At 30.4% G+C, this 24787-nt stretch overlaps 1 protein-coding gene across 1 annotated transcript in view; it reads left to right on the top strand.

Moving 5' to 3' along the window:
- LOC139501318 (putative leucine-rich repeat-containing protein DDB_G0290503) overlaps positions 1-24787 on the top strand; it is a 63272-nt gene that overhangs the window by 31434 nt on the left and 7051 nt on the right. The window contains exons 9-25 of the mRNA XM_071290353.1: positions 2059-2475; positions 2921-3034; positions 4015-4052; positions 4707-5178; positions 5937-6128; positions 7075-7209; positions 8127-8444; positions 9140-9209; positions 10240-10385; positions 11246-11398; positions 11881-12018; positions 13275-13292; positions 15372-15455; positions 16560-16667; positions 19848-20005; positions 20923-21088; positions 23779-23814. Of these exons, the coding sequence (XP_071146454.1) occupies positions 2059-2475; positions 2921-3034; positions 4015-4052; positions 4707-5178; positions 5937-6128; positions 7075-7209; positions 8127-8444; positions 9140-9209; positions 10240-10385; positions 11246-11398; positions 11881-12018; positions 13275-13292; positions 15372-15455; positions 16560-16667; positions 19848-20005; positions 20923-21088; positions 23779-23814 (2763 nt within the window). The remainder of the gene's footprint in view (positions 1-2058; positions 2476-2920; positions 3035-4014; positions 4053-4706; positions 5179-5936; positions 6129-7074; positions 7210-8126; positions 8445-9139; positions 9210-10239; positions 10386-11245; positions 11399-11880; positions 12019-13274; positions 13293-15371; positions 15456-16559; positions 16668-19847; positions 20006-20922; positions 21089-23778; positions 23815-24787) is intronic.

Genomic DNA, 24787 nt, shown 5'->3' with positions numbered 1-24787 from the left:
CCGTTCAGTGTCAATAGTCAGAAAATACAAAGTTTACACATAAAAACTCTTATTATAAACTGAATCTGTATAGTGATTATAACCTCTTAGTACGTAGCAAACATTCTATTTGACAAGTTTTAAAGATTTATTTTGGGTTGTTTTGTTTTCATGAAAATTCAGACTATCTTAGTGGTAGCATGCTGGCATCAAGTGCTGCATGTCATGCATTAGACCTCTAACCAGTTCAAACCAAAGAAAATTGGTTATTGCTGCTTCTCTGCTAAGCGCACATCCATACCTGCATGCCCACTATTTGCAGGGGATTTCCCCCATGGAGGCTCCCAAATGGAAATTTTAAAAGAGCAATTTTGTCCACAATTTTAAACAAAACAATTAATTTAACAATGGCTATAGGCTTGTTAAAGTATAAAGAAGCCAAAAAACAACATTCAAATATATATATTTGAAGGTCCCCTTGAAGGTTTTGTAGGACTATATAAGCCATCTTGCACATAAAACCCCCATGGGCATTTTTAGAAGTTGACAGATTTGCACATTGTTAGGAGGAAGAGCAAAGACTGATTAGTCTGGGTAGGGGGGGGACATATTTTCTGGCAGATAGTTACCTTGAGGTACGTTAAAAATCCTGCTCATCACATTAGTCTAGCACAAAAAACAGGGTTTAAATTCTTATCACGTTGAATGTACTCATCCTGAATATGTATTTCATTTGCCACTGAACATTAAAAACCATCCAACATCATCATCATGAAAATTCAGCAAAATAACTTTATTTTCAAAAAATGTTGTTTGGATTGTACTTATAAATCAATTTATATTCTAGGAAAAACAGGTAAACTCTTCACATAGAACTATTACTAAAATTAGAATAGATCACTTCTTCTCTAAACAATTGAATTTGATAGACAAATCTCAGAAATATCATGAATATGATGCAAATCTTTGAATTTTTTTTTTTACAAATATATGTATCATGAAATTAACATATTTATTAATAAGACCGCCAAAAGCATGGAAACTTAATAAATCTTGCATGTGAAGAATGTCAATTAATTTTTAGGATCTGACAGAATTTATATAGTTATTTTATCAAATAATCTTAACAGATATCAATGCTGAGTATTTTCTACAAGCTTAAGGGAGCGCTTAACACGCCTGTAAATTGGATTGCAAATTTTAGATATGATTACCAAAAATAATAGTGCAGTGTCAAAGTGTTGGTATCAAATCTGTAAGCAGTCTATGTTTTAAAATGGTTATTCTACTTTTCAACTTGACAAAAAATATGATATTTCTTATTTCAGTTTTAGTATTTTTAAGTTGAAATTGAAAATTTTGATAACAATGTAAGGCCAGTGTGAATTATTTTTTAAACTTTTATGTGCAAAGAATTACTCTTATCATTTTAAGGTATGGTCTAGAATTGAATGATACTTTTTCTGAAAACTGTCTTTTTGTTTTGTTTTTATTATTTATTATTTCTATCATGACACTAAATTCTATGTAAAAACACATCTCTTTCAGAACACATCCAATTTCTGTTCTTACCTTCAGAATGTGGTGGAGCAAATATGTCAATGTCTTATATTCTTTAAAAACTTTCCAAAAAAAAATTATGGAACAATATTTTCAGATTTAATATTATGTTGACTAGAAAAGATTCAACCAAAAACGTATTTGTTTGCAACTGGTCAAAACCTTTTTAAATCAATCAAAGATTTTCGAATCATTAACAAATGCAAGGAAATTGTATTTCTGCGGGAAGTTTTCCTTTTTAAATTGTTGTTGAAATCTTATTTAAAATTTGTTGAAGTTTGTATATGAACTGCATATGACATGTTGAAAAAATATTGTAAAATGATTTGTCTTATTTTGTCTAGAATCGGAAATGGTATTGAAAATGCATTGTCAAAAGATTTCCTATCTTAACACACTTATAAATTTTTTTTATTTGCATATAATAGGACAGGATGAATAAAAACATAATGATATTGTAGGCATGAAAAAAGAAAAATCTATTAAAAGAAACTATTTAACATCAATTTCATTTTGAAGGAAATCATTGAAGTTCTGAACAAAGAAAAGAAGAGTGTGACTGACGAACTTGAACAAGTGAAACAAGATTATTACGAACTTAGTTCTGAAAAAGACGATTTATCCAATAAAACTTTGACTTTAACAAAAAGTGAACTAGAATTATCATCTGAACTAGATACTTTAAAAAGGGAAGTTGAAAAATCTAAATCAAAAGAAATAAAATATGTCGAGCAACAAGATGAACTCTCAATGACCTTGAAACTATTAGATTCTGCGACCTTGGAGTTGGAAGAATTGCAAAACAAGAAAGAAGAATTAGATGGGAGTACAGAAAAATTATCAAAAGAAAATAAAGACTTATTAAATAAAATGGAAGTGATGAATCATGAACTTGATCGAGTGAAAAATGAAGGTCAAGAACATTCTAAACAGGAAGTAAGATATAGTTGTTTAAATTGTAGTTTAAAGATTCAATATAAACAGGTCCTTAGTGGCCAAGTGGTCTAGGTAGTTCGTCTTCAGCAATTAGTTCTCAATGAGGTTGTGAGTTTGAAGCCTGCACAAGGTTGGTGTGTCCAACTATGTCTTAATGACAATTACCAGTTTTCGTACTGAAGTTCAGTGGTTTTCCCCTGGCACAATGACTTCCATCGCCAGATAAAAACTGGCCATCACATAGTAACCAATGGTGCTGTAAGTGACATTAAACACCAACAATCAATCATTCAACATAGACTGAAATATCTGATGAAAAAAGAACAATTTGTATGTAGACACATTTTTCATAATAATTAAAAAAAGATTCAGGCAAAATTGTATCACCTTTGACTTTGCAAATCTATTAGCTATATGTATAACGTCTTCTCTTTTCTTTTCCCAGATAATTACAGGTCATTTAAAAGACCAGATTCAGAAACTACAGAAAGAAGTTGCATCTCTTAAAGAAGATATTCAAACAAAGACAGAGCAGGAAAAAGAACTTCAAGATAAAATTGTATGTTTGTTATTTATAGCTTTTATGGATATGATCATACGTATATAGCCATTTTAAATATAATGATGGTATGATTAGGATGAGAAGTTGTTTTATTTCACCACACATTATCTTTTATATTCTCATCAAAAGCTTGAAAGTATTTAGTTCATTTGAAATTACTTCATACCTATATAAAAATATAGAGATGTGGTATGATGGCCAATGTGACCACTATCCACCAATGTTGTAGTGATGAAAATATAAAAAAAATTGTGGTTTACTGTATAGTTTTTACCATGAGAAAAACTCTCATCAATAAGAAGCCCAGACATGAAAGATGTGAACGAGAGATCTAACAGCATTATTTATAACGAACAAAAAACAGATTTGACAAACATGAACAGCATCACTGAATTACATGCTCCTGACTTATGACATGGGCAGTTTTAAACATGTTTGTGAGCACAAGACCCTTCCCCTAATCTTGTGACAGTGATGTAACAGCTCAAAATAAGAACACAAGAACAAATTAGAATTAGGAGATAACTGTATTGTATTTTAAGCTCCGATGGCATCAATTGGGGATTTGATGGTCGCAAATTAAGTTTACTGGCGACGCGTTAGCGGAGACAGTAAACGAGTATTTGCGACCATCAAATCCCAAATTGATGCCGTCGGAGCTTTAAATACAATATTGTTATCTCCATTCTAATGAAAATGACAGAAAACAACGTTAAAACATGTATTTAAAATCTTTCATATGCCGTCTGCGCTTGCGCGTACGTCCCATAGCATCAATTGTCAATTGATGCCATGTAAGAAATCACGTTATCCAATCAAAATGAACGTTACAAACGTTGTTGCATTAGAATAAGTTGTTTGCTGCCTTATTAAAGATCTATTCAAATGGTATATTCTGTTTATTATGAAGAAAAAATTAAAAATATATTGACTGACACTTGACAATAAATTTATGAAGTTTTCATTTTAATTTTTAGGCGGAATTGGAAAGGAATAATGTAGAATTAAAGCACAAGTAAGTATTAGAAAAAAATCAATTTTAGTAAATAGTCTGATAGTTTGTACAAGATAACAGAAATATTCAACTCATATAAAGTTGACAATGCCATAGCAAAAATATAATTAAATTGAAAAAAAACAAAAAAACAGCATAAAAAACTAAAGACTGATCAAGGTGAATCCCATAAAAACAGTGGTGATTCAGGTGGTTTCTGAAAGGTAAGCAGATTTCTGCTCTACAAATGACACCTGTTGTGTTGTCATGGAAGTGCAAATTCAGTGATAAGTCTAATTCCTTGATGTCTTATTTGATAACAAGAGACATAGATTATGGTTATGAGGGCATGGTACTTTTGCACTTTAACTCATAGGACATTTGCGATTTTTAGTTATGAACATTTGTGCTTTTTGTGTAGGACATTTGCGCTTTTACATTATTACGGTTACAACGTCCTTTGAATCTTTAGATAAAAGAATTTTTTTTTTTATGAAAAAAAGAGGATGTGGTAGGATTGCCAGAGACCAAATGACATAAAAATTAACAACTACAGGTCACTGTACATCATATAGCAATAACCAAAACTCTTACCATATGATTAATTTACTTTTTTAATATAATTTGATAATAAATGTTCATATGAAATATTAAACCAAATTTATGTGTTTTCAGGCAAGAAAAAGACACTCAGGATTTAATGGCCAAATTACAACTTTCATTGACTGAATTACATAAATCTAAATCTGCTCATGAACAGGAAGTTAAAAAGTGTTCGGAACTTCAAAATAAAGTTCAAAGTTTACAAAAACAATTAGAGGAAACTTCACAAAGCAGTAGTGTTTTTGAAACGAAAGCTTTGGAATTAAAACGTTTAGAAGTATGTGTCAAGGATTTAGAACATCAATTAACAATGAAAGGAAGTGTTGATAGGAAATTATCTGATCGTGAAAGACAGATTGAGGACTTAGAAAGAGAATTAGACGATTTAGAAGCTGTTCGAACTGAGTTAGAGGATACACGATTTCAATTAGAAAGTGAGCAAAAAGGAAAATCAAAATTAGAGAAAACAATTCAGGAATTGGATGAAATTTATGAAAATCAGAGAATTGAACATGAAAATACACAACAGCAGTTGCTAAATAAGGTATGCTTAGTTATCTAGAATCAATATCATAATTTTGACTTTATTTGTCAACATTGTTTCTAAATGACATTAAATGAAAGTTGATTTCCTGATAAATGCTGATGGCTCTCTCCAGCTGCCTCCACCAAAAAAAAAATATAGTTGCAATGAACAGCAAAATTGTGATTACTCCAACAATAAAAAAAAAAATAAAAAAAATGCACAAAACATTTGTTTAAAAGCATACAAAACAGAAAACTTTTCAGGGTTCTCGCTAATGCGAGTCCATGAGTCCTGGCCTCATCAAAATCTGTCTGGACTCACCATTTTCAAAACTGGCGAGTCCACAGATGCATCAAGATTGAAATATTTTGTATAAACTAAACACAGTTAAATACAAAAATCATTTTATAGCAAAAGTTTAAAAGAAATCTGAATTTAATGTCATTTCATTGCTTTGTTAGGCAATGGAGACTAAAATATTACATTATATTGCAATAAATGTCTTCTTCTTGCTGTTGACTCACCATGGCCAAAAATGACGAGTCCCTGGACTCGCCTTCAAAAATTCTTAGTGAGAACCCTGCTTTTGCAGTTTAGTCATCCTGTTTGATACATCAATCTCAGCAATTACACTTAAAAAGACAGTTGTCAATTAATGATCACAGTTAAGAATAAAAGATAATTTTTTATTTTTTTTATTTTAGAAGTTATCACATGATATTTTGTCTGATGTCACACAGATTTTTATTTTTATTTTATATCCTTCATTATTTCAGATTAATTCTCTTGAGAGTTGTGTAAAAGAACTTCAGGATGATTTATTTCAAGCTCAGGATGAGTTACAGGCCATTCAGGAAGAGAATGATGCTGAAGTACGGGCATTGCAAGAAAAACATGAGTCAGAGTTCAAATCTGTTCAACAAAACTATGAACAAGAATTGAAATCTGTTAAAGAAGACTTCCAGAAGGTAGCTATAGAAATTAATTACAGTGAAACCTGTCTAAACCTAACCTCTTTTAGACTTCAGTTTGGGCAAATGTTTTGTTTTATCAGGTTCACAACGCACACAATTTGATATGCCTGGCCTTAAGAACATGTTTGGTTTAGCGAGGGTTTTGGTTTATGCAAGATTCGGTTTAGCTAGGTTTCACTGTTCTTGTTTAATGATTGATAAATTGTATGTAGTGTTTCTACATACAATGCTAGTCAACTTGGTTAAAAATTTGTGTTTTTTTTATGCATGTAAGCTGTATTTACAATGTATATTCATGTGTACTTTATTTTTGCAAAAATATACCTTAAAATTCATAAATATAAATTCACTGTAAAACAAGTGCATTTACAGGGTGTTAAAGTAAAATGCATAAGGGACTGCTTGAATTATCAATTTTTTTGTTTAATTTCTTGGAATTGTTTTGGTGTCTTGGGTTAATAAGGGCGATTTTGAAAAAAAACCAAACCTATGATATTCTCTTTTAACAATACCATCAGCTTGAAACTGCATGAAGACAAAACAAATATTTTATTAAACACAGTAATAATAGGTAAATCTAGAAGCTAACACAAAAGATATCGAGTCACCTAATGCAAGAAGACACTAGACAGTCAACACTGAAGTTGTAAGTTCAAACCCCCCGTTCTACAATCTTAATTGACTAGGATTGAAAGTTTTCCTATCAAAAGACTCCGGCACTCCAGAGTTCCTCCACCAATAAAAACTAACTGCCACGAAATTGCTTAAAAGTGGCATTAAAAAACCAACAATCAATCAATCAAATCAAGAAGCAAAAAGGTTTTAGCAGATAGTGTGTTATGTAAGCTGAAATAACACGCTTGGATTGTGTTTGAATCTGCTTTTATTAATTGAAATAGGATTTTTATAATTTCTAGTAAATTTTGAATTTTGATTTTAGGAATTACAAGAAACCAAGGCAGCTAAAGTCCAACTGGAAGAGCATTTATCTGCTGAAAAACACCAAAGTGTTCATGTGCAGCCTCAGGCAGAAATGTCTGCAGCTACCCATAGAATAGAAACTCAAAAAGTTGACGTAAGTTTCATGAGTAGAAACTGACTTCATTTCATTGATATGGAGAGGGAACTTTTTTTTTAGAACTGATAGAATTTAACCATACAGGAAATGTCAAGGCAGAGAAATTGTGAATATAACAACACACAAAATATTCACATGTATACAATAATAGGAGTTGTTGATTCAATATCAATAAGACAGAAACCATACAAAAATGAAAAAGTTTAATGACTGATTTCATTGCTTTTTAATCTTGCATTTACAGTTAGAACATGGGTAAAACGTGTATATGATAACAAATAGTGAGACTCATTTACACAGAATTGTTATACTTTTGAGAAAAATCTTTCTAAAAAGTATAACAATTCTGTGTAAATGAGCCTCACTATTTATGAGAGTATCTATTTTTAATAGTCTCCCAATCCATTAGAATCATGTTTATAATTCAGTTTTGGCATATTTAAGGTAAAAGTTATATATACATGTGTAAATATGAATAAAAAGACAGTAAGGTATACAACAGCAACCCAACAAGACAAATAACCAAATGACTTCTAGTGGACAACATACAGTTTTCATCCCCAGAATTCAATAAACCAGTGTTATGACTTCACCACTATGATCTTTTGAATCTTAAACAGGAAGAACGATTCTGTAAATGTTATTTGAATGCTTGATTTGGACATAATCATGATATGATTTAAGTAAAATATATGGGATTTATAAGTATTAAAAAAAAATCATCTTATTGAGTTTATTGACTTAGCCTTTACATTTAATTCAGTTTGTTAGTGAATCAGAAGTTATTTTAAGTAAGTGAGTTAAATGCTTTGTTTTCACATCAATCAACTTCATCAAAATATTGTAAAATCAAAGATATAGAGAATGAAATTACATCAAATGATTTTCTGATCATTAGTTCACTTTATTTTCAGAATCTTGAGAAACAGATTGAATCAATGAAGACGAGGCTGACAGAAACAAACACTAAATTAGATCAAACTTCCAAAGAAAAATTAATGTTAGATCGGGAAAACCGGTCTCTAAAAGAAACACTTCATACAAACGAAAAAACATTAAGTGAACAAGAATCAGTCAGACGTGAACTTTCTTCTGCGCTGAGAGAATTAGAACATTTGAGAATTTCGGCAAAGTACAGCGGAGAAGAAAGGCAGCGACATATGGATAGAATTCACTCTTTAGAAGAATTAACAAAACAGTTGGAGATTGACAACAGGGAACTAGCTGCTAAGGTAGGCATTGTATGACTGAGTGAAGGAGGACAATTACTATTTGTAGAAACTCATACGAGATACTGAATTATCTGACTTGTTTTACTTTTGTGAACCCTATAGATTCGTTTAGGTTTGGTCAAGTTTACAGGTACAGCTAGGTTTTTAGAATAATAGTAAAATGATATAAAGGGGTATTTATTAAAATTGAGAGATTTTGAATGAAAAATAATTTAATATCAACCAGAGTCAAAATGACAGAACTATAGATCATTGATCAGCCTATAAGAGGGTTTGAATGCCCTTTATGGTCAGGTATCAAACAGCATATTTCATCTACCTTTAAAATTAAATTGGTTAAAATTTTGTAGTGATTCATTAAAATATCCTTATTGTAATTCGTCAGAGGTAGCAAATAATAATCTTAACCAATATTTTTGGAAAATAATTAACATGATTTGTTGAAATCTGTCCATAATTTATTGTCTAAATGAAAGTGTACATGAAATTTGCTAACAGGCTCAACAAATAAATCGTGAAATTTAAGCTTCACAAAAATAAACCATTTATTTCAGCTTCTAAGATGTACTGCATCTCTTTATGTTTTGGAAATTTGAATGTCTAATATTTTGAATTTTATAATAAAATAGCTATTAAATCAATTATTAACTGTGATAATTATATTTATTTTAATCTGTATGTATTTTATTTTTCAGCTCTCTGACACATTAAATCAAGTAAAACATTCAGAAGATCAATATAAAAGAGAAAGACAAAGAAGTACAGGTATGATAGTGTTTTGAGCGAAGTATAACAGTCACCGTACAATTACTAATTCAGGTGTTGGTTCACAATATATAAATTCAAGTTAATGTTTTTACTGTGAACCTCTGCATTCAAAAGGATCCACCTTTGCCACACTATTGTTGTACCTTACAACCACCCAGCATGGACAGACACAGCACAGACCATTTCCAGGACACTTTATCAACCACGGAAAACAAAAAAAGGTCCCTAAGATGCCACACTTGTTGGCAAAACATGTAGATCACAATAAAATCTTACCATGTGGTAATTGATGGGTGTTTTTGTCTTTATTATGGTTTAGTTATTTTTATTGTATGAAAGAAAAAAGTGAGGCACCAAAAAGTATATAAACCAAATCATTACTATAAATTCAGAATTTATAATGATGTTTATTATTATTACGAAAAATGCAACAGGGTTATAATTGCAATAATTTAAACTTGCTTATTAATATTTTTTTTATTAAACTAACATGATTTTTCTCTATCGCAAAAATCAAAATTGAATTTTAGTCTGAAATGACGAGGTCCCGATATATAATACACCCAATAATTTCTGAATACTGTAAACCAACTTATTTTCGCGAGCTATTTATTTTCGCGACTTTCGCGAGTAGCAAAATAACGCGAATATAAATTGTCGCAAATATGTAAAACTTGGATCATTCCTTATTGAATTTCATCAAGTAAGATAGAAAATCGCGAATATAAATAACCTCGAAATGGTCTTAAAGGGTAAAATGCGAAATAAAGTATCCGCGAAAATAAGTTGGTTTACAGTATACAGTATCTTATCCATGCAGTTCATGTTCACATAAACAAAGCGTCAGACAGGTGCATGTTATAACTCAAAACATATGAAAATTGTTATGCAAAGTTTACAGACAATTATATTTGGTTAGATGACCTTTGACCTTGCAAATAATTTGGAAAATATTTTAGGAAGTGAGATTGTTACAGATTATTATAGTATAAAGAAAAAGATTTACATAATGAATTTCTATTTGCAGACAAAAACTACCAGAATCATCGTCATTTGAATCAGATGGAAAAAGATTTAGAAGAGTCCACTCATCAGGTTAGACAACTCCGGGATGATCTTCAGAAGAAACAGACATACACAATGAAGTTAGAAGCTGATGCAATAGGAAATGCTGTAAGGAATGCATCTAACATTACTAAAACTTATAACTTTTCAATTAAGGAAGTTCGTTACTCGGTTTAAAATAACAAGCTTTTTATAACAATAGTATATATTGATAGGGGATTAATAGAGGAACCAAAAGAGCAGAAAAATAATAAAGGTCAATGTGCTTGTTTTCAAGATATTTGCCATTTAAATTTTATGCAAGAAAATGTTCTCTCTTGATTTTTCATAGCTTTAACATTGACAAGTTTAAGTTCTCATTTTATAAGACTTTTATAGATGGCATATAGTTATACATGTAAAAGATTTAGGCTTAATGCATTCAAATAGATAAAACCAGAGGATTCTGAAAAATCAGACAAATATTCCTTCAAGCTATTAAATAATGTGAATCTTTCTAGATTTTCCAGAATGTGTTTTGAAATATTTGGAGAAAACTATTACAAATAGCTCCTATACGTTATGGCATTATGCATTATATCTAACTTGCAAAGAATGATACAACTTTTACATTTACTTGGCAGTTCTATATTAATTACCTTATTCCAATGGTATTCAAACTTAATTACTGCTGATGTTTTTCTGTTTACGTTTTTTGGAGAGAGCCCAATTAAACTAAAAATCTTCATTAATTTGCTTTAATATGTAAAATATACAATTCATTTTGTTTTGGGAACTTTTGTACTACCTTCAAGGGGATTTTTTTTTATGGATATACCTGTTACAAACTATAAGTGATTGGCTAGTATAGCTTCTGTTTGTGACAAAATAAACAACACCTTTTACCTCTGATCTAAAATGTTATTAAAGATGAAATTTTCTGAACTGGACAGATATGACTGCAGATATTTTTTTTCTTCAAATTTTAGGCCAAATATGAAAGTACTATTGCCAGATTAGAGACTGAGTTGGCTGAAGTAAAACAGTATCACAAAAAAGAGATAGATAACTTCCAGGAAAGAGTAGATCTGGCTAACAAAGAGAACAAAGACCTTAAAAATCAACTCAGGGATAAAAGTAATGTAAGTTGGTAAACTACTGTACAAATACTTACTGTCAATTCAGAAATTATTGTAAAAAATGCAGCAGCTCTTCATCCAAACCACAATTTGTAAAAGAAAAAGCATTATAGGTCAAAGTACGGTCTTCAGACCCTTGGCTCACACCAAACAGTAAGCTATAAAGGGCTCCAAAAAATTACTAGATTTAAACCATACAAATGGGAAAACCAACGTTTTAATTTATATAAAAAACGAAAAACACTTATGAACCACATCAACAAACGACAACTACTGAACATCAGATTATTTTATGGATAATTCTACAATGACCTTATTCAGGAGTTTCTTCATTACAAGTGAAAAAATAATTGTAAAGAAAATGATATTAACGTATTTATCCATGTTTAGTACACAGTTGTGTCCAATACACCCCCTTGTTCATCCCTTCAAAATCGTAAAAAAAGAGTTGAAAAAAATAACATTACCGGTAAATGTATTAATAGGAGTTATCTAGTAGAGAAAAAGAGTCCAACAGATCAAAGACATCTAGTGAAAGACTTGAATCTCAGTTACAGACAGAAACTAAGATACGTACAGACTTAGAAAACAGGAATACAGCCCTGGATCAGGAAATTACAAAGGTAAGCAGGTCATAAGCAGGATGTAGATTCTTAATTAATGTGTTCATTTATTTTACATTCTATTCATCTTTATCTTACTTGTATGAAGATCAGGATTACATTCTATTCATCTTTATCTTATTTGTATGAAGATCAGGATTACATTCTATTCATCTTTATCTTATTTGTATGAAGACCAGGATTACATTCTGTTCATCTTTATCTTATTTGTATGAAGATCAGAATTATTTCTATTCATTTGTATCTTATTTGTATGAAGATCAGGATTTACTTGTCCAAATTTTTGTACTGAGAGATCTTAGGATGATGTTTACAAGATTGTAAGAATATGCCTCATTAGGTCTATAGAAGGAGGTATATTTTTTATCGTAAACAAGTTCTCTATTTCAACAAATTTCAAAAGCTATATTGGATTAAAAAAAAATTCAAATAAGATCTTGTTGGGACTATTCCAAAATTAATTCCTGTGGAGGAATGGGAGGCACATATAAAATAGATACTAATTTCAGATGGGATCATGCTCAGTATATAAATCAAATGCTTGTGATGTTTGAAGGACTTCAAGATTACTTGTCTACCTGTTTAACATGATTTGATATGATTAAAAGGAGATGTGGGGTAAACGTCTACATACAGAGGCATATATATACTTTTGCTCTTGGTGAAAGATTTATAAATTTAACTTTGAAAAATACATTTTGGAAGTACAAAATTTAACTGCAAGACAATTCTATTGCATCCACTTGCATCAAAATATGACTATCCCCATCAGTTATTAAAATAGTTAATTTTTCTATTAGCTTAAACTCGTTTTACTTTTCTCAAACACTGTTATAAATGTTATACTGGTACTGTGATATATATTAAAAGTATAGTTTTAAGATATTTTTTTGTTGTTTTTTCTTCTGTCTAGAGCGAAGATGTATGTATATCCATAGCCTTATTCTACTCTTAATATCATTTTATTGTATACTCTTTATATTTTTGTTCACACATTTACTTTATATTTGTTTTAATTTTTAAAGTCATCTCTAGCAACAAGGGCAGTAACCCTTCCAAATTTTGATTCTGCAAAAATGTCAAATTCTCATGTGTAAAAATAAAAAATATAAAAAAAAGGGATTTTTCTTCATATTGACCAGCTAGTATTAATATTAAAAGTGCCTTGATTATCTTAGCCTTGTACTTATTGATATAAAGAGTTGCTACCCTTAGTCTTGTTTCCATGGAAACTATAAAAGTGTGATCCATTTCAGATACAAGCTGCTAGAGATGTAAATATTTTTTAGTGTTGTTTATGTAGAAGGGTTTATGTTGTAGAAATGGTCATCTTTTATTTTGGTCTAGAAACTTGAGTGAATATATGACAATGACACATTTTTCAGTACAAAATAATTGGCCTTGTTTGTAACTTCAGTACTACAATTAATCTACCAGTGACCTGCCAAATTTTATTTCTTAAATATCCAATAAAATGGAAGTATAATGAGGACACCAATGTAATTAAAACTTCAATTTTACTGCTATGTTGCATGAATATAGATTTAAAAATTCAAACTGACATCTGATAGATATATCTAAACACAAAATTTCTTAAAATGGCAACAATTCTTTGTCCATTCTTCAAAAATTGCAATAATAAATGCATGCAAAAATTTACAGTAACCAATAATCTGTCTAATATACTTTGTCATTTATTCCCCAGTTGCAGATTATCCCTGTTTATATAACTGTCTAATTTTGGTTAACTAAATTCTCTTAACTCAGATGTGTCATTGTTATATATAGATGAAAAGCAGGCCTTACAGGTGCTTATATTTTGGAAGTTATCTCCCTTTGCTGAAGGGAGTTTTTAGGCATGATTTTTGCTAAGGTGCGCTAGTAGAAACTGTTAGCATATTTCAATATTTTTGTTAGAATCAAGTTGATATTTAAAGATTATGGGTTTTAAATTGCTAATATTTTTTTTAGATATCACAATAAATTTTATTTGTGCTTTTATGTTTAGTAATGAATTCAAATTGTAATTTATAATATTCATAAATATAACACTAAATTTCCCCTTTTTCCCTCGATATTTTTCTTCATATCACTTGGTCTTTTAATCAAATATAGACCATTACCTAAGTGAAATGATTTTTTATTCATTGCATAAATTTTTGCTAGCTGTTCTCCAAAATTTTTGCTTTATATCTTTATTTTCTTTGCTTCAATTCCTTACAATGAATAAATGGTAAAGTAAAACTTGAAGAATTTAGCTCATTCATATTTGTGTCCTAAAAAAAGTTCTGATGAATTTTAAAAAATGCATACAAATTCAACAAAAATATAACAGGAAATACTTAGTAACTAATCTTTGGTTGTGGGAAATTTATTTCAACTATGCTGGTAATTTGCGACTTAAAAATCTCAGATAGGCTTGCCACTAACAGAAAATGTCTTTCCTTGCAAATATCTTATTTCTTTCTATACAGAATAAGGTATATTTCTTCCTATACAGAATAAGGTATATTTTTACCTGTACAAAATTATATTTATTCCTATACAGAATAAGGTATATTTTTACCTGTACAAAATAAGGGTATATTTCTTCCTAAATAGTATAAGGTTTATTTGTTCATATACAGAATAAGGTATTTGGTCCTGTACAGAATAAGGTATTACCATTTAGTAAAGACACATGGTTGATTTCAAATAAAGTATTAGAGCTAATTTCCTAATGCATGTAGAGCAAACCTTGGGTTAGCTTGATTACTTTGTTTGTATATTGTACATTTGTAATTTTAATACCGTCCAATCAAATTTAAATAATATATATAGTTTTAACTATGCCTGTATATATTGTTTGAAGATGTCAATCTTAATTACAAACCTTCAGTAATTGTTTATGCAAATGAAGCAAGCAAGCCAACAAAAGTTTTACTCTACAAGCATTAGGAAATTATCTCTAAGTTCAAGATTGGCAGCATGACATAGATTGCATGAACCAGTTTTCTGGCATGACCCATCACTGTATTCAAATACTTATTATGACACATTTAATTTATATTTAATATAAATAATATATAAAATATTAATAATTTATAATATATTACAAGTTATACACATTAAAACTCAAAATATTCTTCTAGACAGTAATTTTCAAAAGTCGTTTAATTATTTTTTTACTTTTTTTACAAAATTTTCCAGTAGCTTGTTTCTTTATTCATAACAAAAAAACTTATTATTAAATGCTAGTTTTTTATTACAAACACTCACATGCCAATATTATTCAGAGATATATATTTATTACTTTAAGGTCAAATTGCACTCCTTTGTAGAATTTTATTGTCAATATGTATATATTTTTGTAGGTATGGAGTCAAGTTAGAAGTTTGATGGAAAAGAATGCCACCCTTGAAATGACGAAGAGAAATTTAGAAGATGAACTGGAAAGGGTAAATTAGTCTAGAACTAGTATAAGAGGGTCCTAATGGGGGTACCTTCATTGGATAACAATAAAAGTTCTTGCCAAATGATATTAACGGTAATTTTTGGTGCTTGACGATAAAATGTACATTTTATTTCAGATGATAAAAAAATGACTTATTTTGATGAAGCATGTTTAATTTTTTCCAAAAATGACAATAAGGTTAATTATTTGAGACCTCTGACGAATCCTGATAAGGATATTTTGACAATTCACAATAAAATTTTTAGCCAATTTGATGCTAACGATAGCAAAAATATGACAGTTAGAGGCCTGATGGTAAATGGCATCACTACCCTCGTATGAAGGTAAGGAGATGCAGCCTGATTGCCAATGAGACAACCACAGACCAAATGACGAACAAAGAACAATTATATAAGAAGAAAGGAATTGCATGGACTATTTTTACATAATAATAGGTTGTCCAAGATTTACTTTAAAAACATGCTCGCATTCTGAATTTAAAATATGTCACTGCTGAATAGACTACTCAGAAAAACAGATAAGAAATTCATTCTTCGTTTTAAATTTTAAAAAAAAATGCATGAATTTTTGGAAATTTACATTTTCATTGCAGTTATGATCTCTTAAGGGAGTCGCTAATCAGTTTCAAAGTAATTTACTTTTCAAAACACTAGTTTATATTGATATGGAATTAATAAAGGAATCCAAAGAGCAAAAAAAATTTATAGGTCACCGTGCTTGTTTTCGAGATATTAACCATTGAAATTTTGGCGGGAAAAAATTCTCTCTTGACTTTTCGTATCTTTATCATTGACAAGATAATGTTTTGAAAAACTGTTAAAAAATAATTAAAATTTTATAAGACTTTTAAAGACAGCTTATCATTATACATGTCAAAGATTTACAAAAAGAAAAATGGGGGTCACCGGACAAATTTTTTCAGGGCATTCAAATGGATTTAACCAGAGGATTCCGAAAATCTGACAAAAAAATCCAAAACATGACAAGCTAGCTTCCTTAACATTTTCTTTTTTGCATATTCATTTTCTATTTGATTGTTGTGTAATTTGTTTATGAAGCATAAAAACATGCTTTTTGTCTATTACAGAGATACAATAATAAATATGCTGAGAATACACTGGTACAGCAGTCCACTGCTAACCTTGAGGCTAGTCTTAAATCTGCACAGAGTAGGGCGGAAACATCAGATAGAAAGGTCAGTATCAAACATCAAGGTCACAAGTTAATAGTTTTCATTGTTGGGTTGAAGTGAGTGAAAGAAGTTTGTAAATCTATAGTTTAGACTAGGATTATATATATGCTGTAAACTGGGAAATGTTCACAATTTGCAACAAAGAATTTTTTTTACGTCATTTTCAAAATATTTCAAGTGTATGATTTCCCACAGATAATTGTCATATTAAGTGTCGCCATAGAAACAAATAACAAAACAAAAATGTTGTGAATATTTCTCATTTAACAGTCATCATCAAGCATCCATTTCTGTATATGCAATAGAACCTGTAATTTTCAATAAGATTTAACATAGAATTAATTTAAGCATTAACATGGTTTGTCATCTGTGCTTTCCTTGATTGCATTCTAAAGAAAGTCCCATTGCTAAGCCTTTAAAAGTTTTACTTTTTGCATACTTACAGTGTATGAATTTATAGCAGTTATATTTTTCATTTTTCTGTCTTTTTCTTGATTACATACTGTTAACCAAATTAGTTATGCAGATAATGTTTTGATGTCTTAAAAAGACCATTTTGCATCAAATAAATTTCACCATTTTCAAATTTACTTGGTGTAGTTGATAAACATGATAAAGGAAAGATGGAAGATTTACATAATTAGAGGATTTTTATTCATGACATTTTTCCACTGGTGAAAATTGAAAAAAAATTGCCCTAAAAAATTAGTTGGTTGACAGTATCACTACCAAGTTCCATTGAAAGAGTTTTACTTTTGCATACTTTCAGAATGAACTTATCACAGTTTCTTTCAAAGAAATTCTAATATACAATATGGTGCTCTATACATTTCTACCTTAAACTCTTTATTCATATCATTTCAAGGCCTACCGAAATAAAGTCTTTCATTCAGTAAAAAAAGTAAGTTCTGAGTAGAGGTTTATTTCATTAACACATTGTTGCTTCATATAAGATGTAGTTACACTGTAGATGTTCAGTATAGATGTGTTGTAATGCTAGTGTTTTGTATTCTTGAATAAAAATCATTAATTTTTGAAAATATTGTATAGTTATCTCCCTTTGCTAAATAACAGGGGAGATAATTTTGATTTTGTTCTTCTCAGCACTAAAGGACAAGGTTATATATCCTAACCTGGCTACATATTTATTGTATAAACATTTTGAAATAAAGAAGGTAAAGGATATATGTTTTCAGTACTAAAGGCTAACCTTACTATATATTTGTCATTCAAACTTTTGGATTCAAACATGTAACTTTAAAGGGTTCCCTTTCATTAACCAGCATAAAGACATCTCGCTTATACAATTGAGTATTTATGAGAAATTTAAAATAGAAATTAACAAGTTGGAGATTTTTCACTTGAAACGAAAGTGATTAAAAAATATGCTAATTTATGAATATGATCAGATGAAAGCATGCACAGAAAAAAACTGTGGTTGGGTGACGAATAATACAATTTTTAGAAAGTTGGCAGTCTATACTTGTTCATTTTTTTCTCTGATAAATGTGCATTATTTACCAATAGATACTCAACATGCCATGTTAGTGTGTGTGAATTGATTAGGAAAAATACCTTACTTTTGTTTTTCAAATGTTTGCAGTGCATTATTTCTTAATACAAACTTTTCATGAAATTCTGCAGTTTGCACAAATTACAGGGTTTGAACTGTTTTTTTTCTCTCTCTCTATGTTGTTAACAGATTAATTAGAAATTTTGCACATTTAGTTTATATGAAAATATGCTAAATAAAATTGGTATAGACTATATGTGTTCTGTCAAAATTAAAGTACATGAAAGTCCTTGAATAAAATCACTTATTCTACAGTTATTTAAAAATCTTTCAATATTTGAAATGATTGTGGAAAGAACTTAAATATATCCATTCTGCAATTACCTGTCTAAGAGTTTAACCTTTGTTCTAGACAAGAAACTACTTTGTCATAAAAATGTACAGGATTTTCATGGACACAAAAAATATTTGTCTGAAACATCCTTCATGGTGTGTTTAAGGGGAAAATTTGCTCTAAAGTATGAGACTATTTGATTTTTAAATGTAAGGCTCTCCTTAAGAATGATTTAGGTTATGTATAGAACATTGCTACAAGAGAAAGGAGGTTGTTGACTTTCGCAGTAAATAATTAAATGTTTCATCCAAGAAATAACAGGTACTTGACCTCGAACCTTAAATGAAAGGCTCTCCTTAAGAATGATTTAGGTTATGTATAGAACATCGCTACAAGAGAAAGGAGGTTGTTGACTTTCGCAGTAAATAATTAAATGTTTCATCCAAGAAATAACAGGTACTTGACCTCGAACCTTAAATGAAAGGCTCTCCTTAAGAATGATTTAGGTTATGTATAGAACATCGCTACAAGAGAAAGGAGGTTTTTGACTTTCGCAGTAAATAATTTAAAAATGTTTCATCCAAGAAATAACAGGTACTTGACCTCGGACCTTAAATGAAAGGCTCTCCTTAAGAATGATTTAGTTTATGTATAGAACATGGCTACAAGAGAAAGGAGGTTGTTGACTTTCGCAGTAAATAATTAAATGTTTCATCCAAGAAATAACAGGTACTTGACCTCGGACCTTAAATGAAAGGCTCTCCTTAAGAATGATTTAGGTTATGTATAGAACATCGCTACAAGAGAAAGGAGGTTTTTGACTTTCGCAGTAAATAATTTAAAAATGTTTCATCCAAGAAATAACAGGTACTTGACCTCGGACCTTAAATGAAAGGCTCTCCTTAAGAATGATTTAGTTTATGTATAGAACATGGCTACAAGAAAAAGGAGGTTGTTGACTTTCGCAGTAAATGATTAAATATTTCATCCAAGAAATAACAGGTACTTGACCTCGAACCTTAAATGAAAGGCTCTCCTTAAGAATGATTTAGGTTATGTATAGAACATGGCTACAAGAAAAAGGAGGTTGTTGAATTTCGCAGTAAATAATTAAATGTTTCATCCAAGAAATAACAGGTACTTGACCTCGAACCTTAAATGAAAGGCTCTCCTTAAGAATGATTTAAGTTATGTATAGAACATCGTTACAAGAGAAAGGAGGTTGTTGACTTTCGCAGTAAATAATTAAATGTTTCATCCAAGAAATAACAGGTACTTGAACTCGGATCAACATTGTTTTCAACTTGATACTAAAGATGAATATTGTATGTTTTAGGCTGAGAAACTACAACTTGAATTGAATGATGTTTCATACAAAATGAAATCAGTTGAACATCAGATGCATCAGGCCGAGGATTTAAAGCATGATCTACAAGAGAAGAAAGAACAGGTTGTTCAATTAAGGAATCAGATGGAAGGAGAAAAATTACAGAGGTAGGTGTAGGCACCTATTATCTTGAGTTCATTTATATTTTCTCTGTAAAAAACATGCTGCTTCTTTTTCTGCACACATTTGACTGGTTTTGACAGTTTAACAAAAAAAATGTACCCAGTCTTACATGAACTCTATTGTGTAAATAGATGTATTTATACTTGTATGCAGATTTGTGTGCCATTAGGTAAAATCACACATGTTCCCTTAAACTTTGACATCACAATTACAATTAAAAAGGAATTATTGCTTGATGTCAGAAGGTTTTTTGGAGCAGATATAGGGATATTTCGACTACAAAATTCAGCTCAACATCAAAAGTGTAAATATAAATTTTTAAATCATCTTTTTTATGCCCCACCTAGGGGCATTATCTTTTTCGGTCTGTATGTCTGTTCTTCTGTTGGTTCTTCAGTCTGTTTGTCTGTCTGTCATGTTTCAGGTTTAAGTTTTTGGTCCAGGTAGGTTTTGATGAAGTTGGGAGTCCAATCAACGTCAAACTTAGTACACATGTTCCCTATGATATGATCTTTCTAATTTTAATGTCAAATTAAAGTTTTGACCATGATTTCATGGTCCACTGAACATATAAAATGAAAATGTTCACTTCAGGTTAAATTGTTTGGTTAAGATATTTTTTTGATGAAGTTGAAGTCCAATTAACTTGAACTTTAGTACACATGTTCCCTATAATATGATCTTTCCAATTTTAATGTCAAATAAGAGTTTTGACTCAATTTTAAGATCGATTGAACATAGAAAATGATAGTGCGAGTGGGCCATCCATGTAATATGGACACATTCTTGTTGTTGGGTTTTATGTTTATTATTCAAAGATTTATATCATTTTATACGAGCTGTTTTGGAATCCTTAATCAACTATATATTTTTGAATTATTACCTGTTTTTGTCTTTACAGAACACTATTAGATCAAACAGTGGCAGAACTCAAACATCAAGTCTCTTTACTTAGAACGCGAGAATCTAAAGTCATGGAGCAAAATCGAGAGCTACAACACACGATGCTAGATCTTGAAGCCAAGTTGGAGGAAATGCATGACCGAAGCCAGACAGCCATTGAAATGGTGGGTAGTTAAACATTGTGTTGTTTACATGGTTGATTGAGTTTGGAAAGGGAAGCAACTAGCCTTAATGAGTGAATAAGGGGTTGGTGTAGCCACTGACACAACACATTAAAGTTTGAATATTCATGAGCTTTTGAATAAATTATTTTGGTGATAGGTGTTTATAGTAATTTTCATATATTTGTTTTAGTAGTCAAATTTAAGAATTGCATTTTCAGTTATATATTTCAAAAGCTATTCAGGTATTTATTTATAAAAAAAAAGGTCTTCTGCAAGTCACCAATTTATAGAAATACACAAATGGAAGTTGGCTTTACCACACAGATAGATAAATTCAAAACTTCTTAATGAAATAGGCAGCTTAATTTCAATATTATGCGGGTCATTAATTTGTGTACACTTTTATATTATTTTGAAAGAAAGAAATTCATTCCCTTTTTAGCTCACCTGGCCCAAAGGGCCAAGTGAGCTTTTCTCAGCACTTGGCGTCCGGCGTCCGTCGTCCGTCGTCCGTCGTCCGTCGTCCGTCGTCTGTCGTCCGTCGTCGTCTGGCATCGTTAACTTTTACAAAAATCTTCTCCTCTGAAACTACTGGGCCAAATTTAACCAAACTTGGCCACAATCATCATTGGGGTATCTAGTTTAAAAAATGTGTCTGGTGACCCGGTCAACCAACCAAGATGGCCGCCATGGCTAAAAATAGAACATAGGGGTAAAATGCAGTTTTTGGCTTATAACTCAAAAACCAAAGCATTTAGAGCAAATCTGACATGGGGTAAAATTGTTCATCAGGTCAAGATCTATCTGCCCTGAAATTTTCAGATGAATCGGACAACCCGTTGTTGGGTTGCTGCCCCTGAATTGGTAATTTTAAGGAAATTTTACTGTTTTTGGTTATTATCTTGAATATTATTATAGATAGAGATAAACTGTAAACAGCAATAATGTTCAGCAAAGTAAGATTTACAAATAAGTCAACCTGACCCAAATGGTAAGTTGACCCCTTTAGGAGTTATTGCCCTTTATAGTCAATTTTTAACCATTTTTCGTAAATCTTAGTTATCTTTTAGAAAAATCTTCTCCTCTGAAACTACTGGGCCAAATTAAACCAAACTTGGCCACAATCATCATTGGGGTATCTAGTTTAAAAAATGTGTCCGGTGACCAGGCCAACTAACCAAGATGGCCACCACGGCTAAAAATAGAACATAGGGGTAAAATGCAGTTTTTGGCTTATAACTCAAAAACTAAAGCATTTAGAGCAAATCTGACATGGTGGTAAAATTGTTTATAGGGTCAAGATCTATCTGCCCTGAAATTTTCAGATGAATCGGACAACCTGTTGTTGGGTTGCTGCCCCTGAATTGGTAATTTTGAGGAAATTTTTGCCGTTTTTGGTTATTATCTTGAATATTATTATCGATAGAGATAAACAGTAAACAGCAATAATGTTCAGCAAAGTAAGATTTACAAATAAGTCAACATGACCGAAATGGTCAGTTGACCCCTTTAGGAGTTATTGCCCTTTATAGTCAATTTTTAACCATTTTTCGTAAATCTTAGTTATCTTTTACAAAAATCTTCTCCTCTGAAACTACTGGGCCAAATTAATTCAAACTTGGCCACAATCATCTTTGAGGTACCTTGTTTGAAAAATGTGTCCGATGACCTGGCCATCCAATCAAGATGGCCACCACGGCTTAAAATAGAACAGGGGTAAAATGTAGTTTTTTGCTTATAACTCTGAAACCAAAATCATTTAGAGGAAATCTGACAAGGAGTTAAATTGTTAATCAAGTCAATATATATCTGCCCTGAAATATTCAAATCAATTGGACAACCAGTTGTTGGGTTGCTGCCCTCCAATTGGTAATTTTTAAAGAAATTTTGCTGTTTTTGGTTATTATCTTGAATACTATTATAGATAGCGATAAACTGTAAACAGCGATAATGTTCATCAAAGTAAGATCTACAAATAAGTCCACATGACCTAAGTGGTCAATTGACCCCTTAAGGAGTTATTGCCCTTTATAGTCAATTTTTAACAATTTTCATTAATTTGGTAAATTTATGTAAATTTTTACCAAATATTTTTCTCTGTTACTAATGGGCAAAGTTCATTATAGATATAATTGTAAGAAGCAAGAATGTTCAGTAAAGTAAGAACTTCAAACACATCACCATCACCAAAATACAATTTTGTCATGAATCCATTTGTGTCCTTTGTTTAATATGCACATAGACCAAGGTGAGCGACACAGGCTCTTTAGAGCCTCTAGTTTCAAATTTCATTAACTGCAAACAAAAAGGTAACCATTTATATTTTTATATTTTTATATTATTTTGAAGAAACAAGTTCATTCTTTTTTAATTCAAATGATACTGTATTAAGGGTTATTTCTTTAAAATTGTATGTGGTAGGGTAGGAAGAGAGTTTCAAATATCCCTACTACCAAGAACCATTTTTTAGATAATTTTGCATAATGGTAAAAGACCACACTGAAAAAAGACCCATGACCCACATTCAATAATTAAACTTCCTTTCCAACCCTCTCACATACAATTAAATGGAATAGCCCTAAATATGAATTTAACAAAACACAAAGTAAAAAATATGAACAAAATATTCATGCTGCCTGTTTCTAGCCTGTAGATTTAACTAATATGGTGTTTTATTTTCATGCTGCCAGGATTCAAACCTGTATTCAACAAACTGGGATGGTCAGGTACAGCTATGGGCAAAATAGCGCTCCTTTTTCTGTAGCATGGCTTTAGTATTTTCATTATTCTTCATCTACACAGTTTATTTTTCGTAACTTTATTAAAGTCTTTGCTGTAAAAAATACTACAAAAGGAAATCAAAGATTTTTGAAACTAGATTATTGCATTTATTTGAGAGTGACAGTTACATTTTGCGTTTTAATGCATTGATATAATTTTTTTTATTGAAAATTTGGTAAATTTTTTGACTGATGATAGTAATCAAATTAAAAAAAATTATCATAATTTATAATTTTGAAATAACACTTAAAATGATATCAGCAAAGGCAAAAAATAAAGTCTAGATTCTAAATAATTATAAATTACTAATTTTTTTACAGAAATCTATATCATATATTCATTCTTAAAAAATCCATTCTTCATTCGTTTTGGGCTCTTTAAAAAGAATGCAGTTTATTTTTGCATGATGTTATTTGTTAATTGGTGAAATGTTGCTCGATTGTAATGATTTTATTGCTAAAGAAAGTTTATAGCTTAACATATTTTAGCAGATTTACAAAATGTATAGGGTTATGTTATGATAACTAAGGGAGATAACAAAGTTATGTTATGATAACTAAGGGAGATAACAAGGTTATGTTATGATAACAAAGGGAGGTAACAAGGTTATGTTATGATAACTATGTGAGATAAACAATGCTACAGATATCGAGAAAATGTCTTTTTGACTTATCGTTTTGTTAGGTTGCTGTTTCATTAATTTATTCTTTTCACTTTCTTTTATTCTTTTCTACATTATGCATTGATTTCATGAAACAAAACCAAATTTTAAAAATTTTATTTATATAAATTACATGTAAGAAATGATAACAGTTGATTCTTGACTTTCGATGAATGGCCTTAAAATGTCACAAAAAATGTAGTATACAGTTTATAGATGTAATTTTATGTTGTAGAAATGTACATATATATACATAT

Source organism: Mytilus edulis, chromosome 13 (genome assembly GCF_963676685.1).
Source record: "Mytilus edulis chromosome 13, xbMytEdul2.2, whole genome shotgun sequence".
Taxonomy (NCBI): Eukaryota; Metazoa; Mollusca; class Bivalvia; order Mytilida; family Mytilidae; genus Mytilus; species Mytilus edulis.
The sequence above is the reverse complement of the archived record's forward strand: the minus strand, read 5'-3'. Positions and strand labels throughout refer to the sequence as shown.